General features: G+C 34.5%; 1 protein-coding gene across 1 annotated transcript in view; it reads left to right on the top strand.

Moving 5' to 3' along the window:
• The window catches only part of FER (fer (fps/fes related) tyrosine kinase), a 419,822-nt gene that overhangs the window by 76,513 nt on the left and 336,747 nt on the right, over nucleotides 1-6,562 (top strand). The window contains exons 4-6 of the mRNA XM_010843789.1: nucleotides 1,334-1,517; nucleotides 3,611-3,748; nucleotides 4,371-4,490. Coding sequence (XP_010842091.1) covers nucleotides 1,334-1,517; nucleotides 3,611-3,748; nucleotides 4,371-4,490 — 442 coding nt within the window. The remainder of the gene's footprint in view (nucleotides 1-1,333; nucleotides 1,518-3,610; nucleotides 3,749-4,370; nucleotides 4,491-6,562) is intronic.

Below are 6,562 nucleotides of genomic sequence, written 5' to 3'. Positions count from 1 at the left end.
TCCATTGTGTATATGTACCACAGCTTTCTTATCCATTCATCTGCTGATGGACATCTAGGTTGCTTCCATGTCCTGGCTATTATAAACAGTGCTGTGATGAACATTGGGGTACACGTGTCTTTTTCAGTTCTGGTTTCCTCGGTGTGTATGCCCAGCAGTAGGATTGCTGTCTCCAACAGGAGATGCTTTTCAGACTCCTGTCTATAGGGAATACCCAAATGGGTGCTGAGTCTAAACAGAGTGGAAGCAGAGAAAAACCTCTTGCATCAAGAATTCTCAACATAAGATTTATTTTGGGGGAAGGATTCATTTGGTGAGCTCTCCTTGGATAGAGGGCAAAAACTTTTTATGAAGTCTAGATAATTGACAAGAAATATTTTTTCCGTTTGCTTCAAAAATTGAAGATCTGCTTAAAATTTTTATTTGTTTGTATTATCATTCATTTATATTGTCAACCTGTAAATATTTTCTGAATGATTTTAGTAAGGGAATCATAGAAATTTCTTATTACTTTGTCATCTTCTAGACTTGTTCTGTATCAAGTCTAAATTTCTCTGCTTGATCTTCAAGTCATTCACAACCTAAAACTATCTGAGCTATGCAGCTTATTTCCTTCGTTTCCTCAAAACTTGCTATCTTTGAGCTATTGATTTGCTTGCCTATGTAACATTGCTTATTCTCTCCATGTTTTCACTCAATATTCCAAATCACCAGACCATGGGCTATTGTCAAAGACTCTGTTTTGCCAAATGCTGAATTCCCAATGTCTAGCACAGTTCCTGGGGATGAGCAGCTAATGATATTTATTGAATGAAACGAAGGAAGAAATGGAGAAAGAGAGTGAGGTGAAGGAACTATTATTGTCTCTCCTGTCTTTCTTATACCTTTCCAGACTTGCCTTATCTTTTAAGGTCTGTTTTCTCCACAGTCTCCTCTGACTTCCCTGGTCTTGACTTACATCTCAAAAGTAGACCTTCAAATTTAACATTTTTACAAACTTTCTTGTTCTCTTGGCTATGCAGTTTCACGTGCACTGTCATTCCATTTGGCGTAAGCTCCTTGAAGATGAGAAGGAGCGTATATCTGTACAGTTTTTCAAAAAAAATTGTATATTGACCTTTATTCATCAAACAGCTCCTGCAGGGTACACTGGCTTCAGAGCATCCTTTGTACAAAGTACTGACAAATAAACATAATATGTGTTCAGTAGCCTTTTGATTATTCATAAAATGGGTGAGATAACATGAATTAGTGGTAACTCAGTTTGCATATAGTGAAGATAGAACTTTTAAATTATCTCTTAACTTTATTCAACTTTTTTTTTTTTTTTCAGGGAAAGAAACTGAAAAGGCTAAGGAACGTTACGACAAAGCCACAATGAAACTCCATATGTTGCATAATCAGTATGTTTTGGCACTGAAAGGGGCACAGCTTCATCAGAATCAGTATTATGACACTACGCTTCCTCTGCTTCTCGATTCCTTACAAAAGATGCAAGAAGAAATGATAAAAGCACTGTAAGCTGCATTTCCCATTTGATATAAACGTCCTTCCTGAAGTGATTGTAGCATTGCTTTTTCCTCCTAGTTAAAAGTTTTGTATAAAATTTGTCTTTGTTTTGTAAGCTGTGTCACTGGACTAGCTCAGAGGGTGTTTCAGACCTTTTCTCCCTCGGTCCTTCTTGATTTTCCTGTCTGGTATCCCTTCATCTTATGCTCACTCACTCTTCTTTTTGTATATTTTTGTTTTGCTCCAGTTAGCTGGAAATTTAAATGAAAAAAAAAATCATTGTTTTGATAAGCATTGAGAAGTGGATGGAGAAGGAAATGGCATATCTATCTGTAGACCACTGAATGTTTAAATTTCGAGCATCTGATAAGCCCAAAGGAAATTATTTATTTATTCATTTATTTGCCTGCTTCTAGTTGTATGAGATTACAGTGAACACATGTTTATTGGAATTGTCTGTATGCAAAGCACACTGGTGCTTGGGGATGTAGAGATGAGTAGGGCACAGTTTTTGCCTTCAGGGAACTAACAGTGTTGGTTAGTAATTCACATGCATACATGTGTACCATACATATCAATTCCGTACACCACCCTCTGGTAGACTTCATCTCATTATTAATGCTGGTGAGTCCCCATTTTTCCAGTAAAGGATAAAGTGATTTTAGTCAACTTGAATATGTCAGCGTTTAAGGGTATTGATAAAACAGTGAGATGCCTACTTAAAGTATTTAATTAGTTATGTCTTCTTTAAATTACATATTATTGACTTATAAATTTATATTTCCTTTCCTACTTTCATTTTATGAATCAATGTTTTCTCAAACTCCCCATATGAGTGTTCAGTAACAGTATCTTTACCATCGTGAGAACATCCTTTAGAGACATTTAATAATTTCACAAGTGTATTATCTTTACTGTCTAGTAAATTTTTTTAGATCTAGCATTTAAAAATATAATATCACTAAAATTAAATCCTTTGTCACACTCATTCATATAACATTAGGAGACTTCTTTTTTCCCCCAATTTGTCTTAAAGATGAGTGTTAGCATTATAACCACTTACTGTATTGCTTTATAAGAATTGTCCAGAGAGGCTCTTTTGCATTCATATCATCCAGTACTTCCAGCTGTGAGGCTCCAAGGATATTTACTAAATCTGAATTACATTTTTCTACCTAGCTCTTTTCTTTCAATTGTATCTATCAGGTGATTTCTGTAATCATTCAAAATTAGCATTGCCTGAAGCAGTTTGAATTTAATTTTTTTGTTTTTTTACCCAAATAGTATTTCACTATTCAAAATAAAGTAAAAGAATTCTTCAAAATAAGAGAGATTTTGTAAGGATTCCTTTTTGTGACTGAAGATTTTGGAAAAGAAAATCAGAGTCTTATATTTATTTGGGTACATGCAGGATAAACATGTCTGTCCACACTTTTTAAGGCTACTAAATCAGCAGTTGTGTATTTTTATAGCATAGCATTATCAAGTTGAGGATTAGGGTCTTTGCAACAGAATAGTTTTCTTTTTGCACTTATTACATTAGGGTAATAACTGTTACGATCATTTTTGCTACTGACTGGTGGTCAGAAGAGATTGAAAAGTCATTGGAGATATAAGCCAGATAAACTCTGAGTATAATATGGAAAAGAACAGAGGCTGAGGAGCAAGAGAAGACCCAGGAGGTAGGGCTTGTGAGGAAGCCGCACACAGTGAAAGTAACATTCTGGACACAGGATCTGACCCACAGGTCATGTGACGGGATCAGCCTGTCTGTGGTACTGTTTACAAGTAGCAAGTGATCAGTTCAGGCTTACATTTTTGTATGTTAGATAGATGTTGAAAAATGTAATGTTGTAGATCATTTGCAATTATTCTGTTCTATCAAATGTAAATTGTTAATGCATACATTTTTATACTCCATTTACTTCACTATCCAGGTAAAGGAAATAAGGTGGTGCATGGAGCCACCGTCTGTAAAAACTGGCGTTACATTTCTTTTTTATTGTTCTATTTTTATCGTTCTATTGTTCTAAATCCTTTCTGGGCCTGTGTTTCCCTGATAAAACTTTAAAATGTTGTAAAACTTTCTTCTTCTTTTCAGAAAAGGTATATTTGATGAATACAGCCAGATAACTAGTCTTGTTACAGAGGAAATAGTGAACGTTCATAAAGAGATTCAAATGTCGGTTGAACAGATAGACCCTAGCACAGAATACAACAATTTCATAGATGTTCATAGGTATGTATAGATACTTTCATTCTTCTTTCAGTATTTTTGACAGTATTATTTTTTGCCATGTGTTATTTAATGAATTAAAATAAGAAATATTGACGAACTTTGTTAGGACATAGGCTGTTTCATATTAGTCTGTTTTTAATTATTTTCAAAGGCCTTTCTCAGTGATTATAACTTTTGATATTTAATTTATATAATGGTCTTTAAAAGTTTTTCAGTTGTTACTACATCATTGCTTAAACCCATATTTAATTCATGAAGTAATATTTTCTTTTTAACAATTATGTAATAATAATAAACCTATTGTTTTCTGTTTGTGTTAAATTTTACAGTGATACTACATTTATTATGTTTTCATGTATGCATCATCTTATTTTAAATTAATTATCATCAAAGAAGGAATAAAGCAGATTAATATCTGTATTCTACAAATGAGGAAACTAAGCTGAAATTACTTGACTAGATCTTTGAGGCCTAAGGTTTAGTTTGATTTATACTATTTATTTTTGCTCTACTTTCTTAACATAATTTTAAATAAGAACAAATATTCTGCCTTTAGTGTATACTAAGACATATTATGATAGGATATTCATATTGATCAAAATTGTTTGGCATGCTTTACTAGAACAACGGCTGCTAAGGAGCAAGAAATTGAATTTGATACGTCCTTACTAGAAGAAAATGAAAATCTACAGGCAAATGAGATTATGTGGAATAATTTAACAGCAGAAAGTTTGCAAGTAATGTAAGTATTTATAAAATCTGAAGCTTAAATATTAGTGTTACTATTTATAGTTTAACTTTATCAGATTAAAATTCCAATTTTTGTTTTCTTGAAAGTAATGAAAAGTAATTAAAAATGAACTGCTTTTTGTTTGGTCAAAGTAAAATTTTGTGAGAAATATGTTAACTTTACCTATTATCATCACTAATTTTGGTAATTCTGAGAATAAAAATTCTGTGTGATGTTACATTCATTAGCCCAATTATTAATGACATAAGAATATTAGAATAACGTTTTATTTTTTCCAAAATTTATATAATTTTTTTAACCCCATTTCATGCTTTAAATGGCAGAGATATTTGGAAATGAGGACAATGAGTATTAGAGATAAAAAGAGACTTACAGATGTCAAAAGCGTTTATTATAAAAATTTGACTTTTCAGTTTTCTCTTTAAGCAGAAATGTCTTCTGTTATAGATTGTTATAACACTTATAGACAATTATAACTGTTATAGACTATCATTTGGCCTTGGAGTACAGAATGAAGTGGAGCAAAGGCTAATAAGACTTTTGCCAAGAGAACACACTGGTCATAGCAAACACCCTCTTCCAACAACACAAGAGAAGACTCTATACATGGACATTACCCGATGGTCACCGAAATCAGATTGATTATATCCTTTGCAGCTAAAGATGGAGAAACTATACAGTCAGCAAAAACAAGACTGGAAGCTGACTGTGGCTCAGATCATGAATTCTGTATTGCCAAATTCAGACTTAAATTGAAGAAAGTAGGGAAAACCATGAGACCATTCAGGTATAACCTAAGTCAAATCCCTTACGATTTAACAGTGGAAGTGACAAATAGATTCAACGGATTAGATCTGATAGAGTGCATGAATAACTATGGACGGGGATTCGTGACCTTGTACAGGAGCCAGGGATCAAGACCATCTCCAAGAAAAAGAAATGCAAAAAGGCAAAATAGTTGTCTGAGGAGGCCTTACAAATAGCTGTGAAAAGAAGAGAAGCTAAAGGCAAAGCAGAAGGGAAAGATATATCCATTTGAATGCAGAGTTCCAAAGAATAGCAAGAAGAGATAAGAAAGCCTTCCTCAGTGCCCAGTGCAGAGAAATAGAGGAAAACAATAGAATGGGGAAGTCAAGAGATCTCTTCAAGAAAATTAGAGATACAAAGGGAACATTTCATGCAAAGATGGGCTCAATAAACGAAAGAAATGGTATGGACCTAACAGAAGCAGAAGATATTAAGAAGAGGTGGCAATAATACACAGAAGAACTGTACAAAAAAGATCTTCACGATCCAAATAATCACAATGATGTGATCACTGACCTAGAGCCAGACATCCTGGAATGTAAAGTCAAGTCGGCCTTAGGAAGCATCATGATGAACAAAGCTAGTGGAGGTGATGGAATCCCAGTTGAGCTATTCCAAATCCTGAAAGATGATGCTGTGAAAGTGCTGCACTCAATATGCCAGCAAATTTGGAAGACTCAGCAGTGGCCACAGGACTGGAAAAGGTCAGTTTTCATTCCGACCCCAAAGAAAGGCAATGCCAAAGAATGCTCAAACTACCGCACAATTGCACTCATCTCACACACTAGTAAAGTAATGCTCAAAATTCTCCAAGCCAGGCTTCAGCAATATGTGAACTGTGAACTTCCTGATGTTCAAGCTGGTTTTAGAAAAGGCAGAGGAACCAGAGATCAAATTGCCAACATCTGCTGGGTCATGGAAAAAGCAAGAGAGTTCCAGAAAAACATCTATTTCTGCTTTATTGACTACGCCAAAGCCTTTGACTGTGTGGATCATAATAAATTGTGGAAAATTCTGAAAGAGATGGGAATACCAGACCACCTGACCTGCCTCTTAAGAAACCTATATGCAGGTCAGGAAGCAACAATTAGAACTGGACATGGAACAACAGACTGGTTCCAATTTGGGAAAGGAGTATGTAAAGGCTGTATGTTGTCACCCTGCTTATTTAACTTTTATGCAGAGTGCATCATGAGAAACACTGGGCTGGATGAAGCACAAGCTGGAATCAAGATTGCCGGGAGAAATATCAATAA

This window comes from Bison bison, unplaced genomic scaffold, assembly GCF_000754665.1.
Source record: "Bison bison bison isolate TAMUID 2011002044 unplaced genomic scaffold, Bison_UMD1.0 scf7180017864189, whole genome shotgun sequence".
NCBI classification, from domain to species: domain Eukaryota; kingdom Metazoa; phylum Chordata; class Mammalia; order Artiodactyla; family Bovidae; genus Bison; species Bison bison.
The sequence above is the reverse complement of the archived record's forward strand: the minus strand, read 5'-3'. Positions and strand labels throughout refer to the sequence as shown.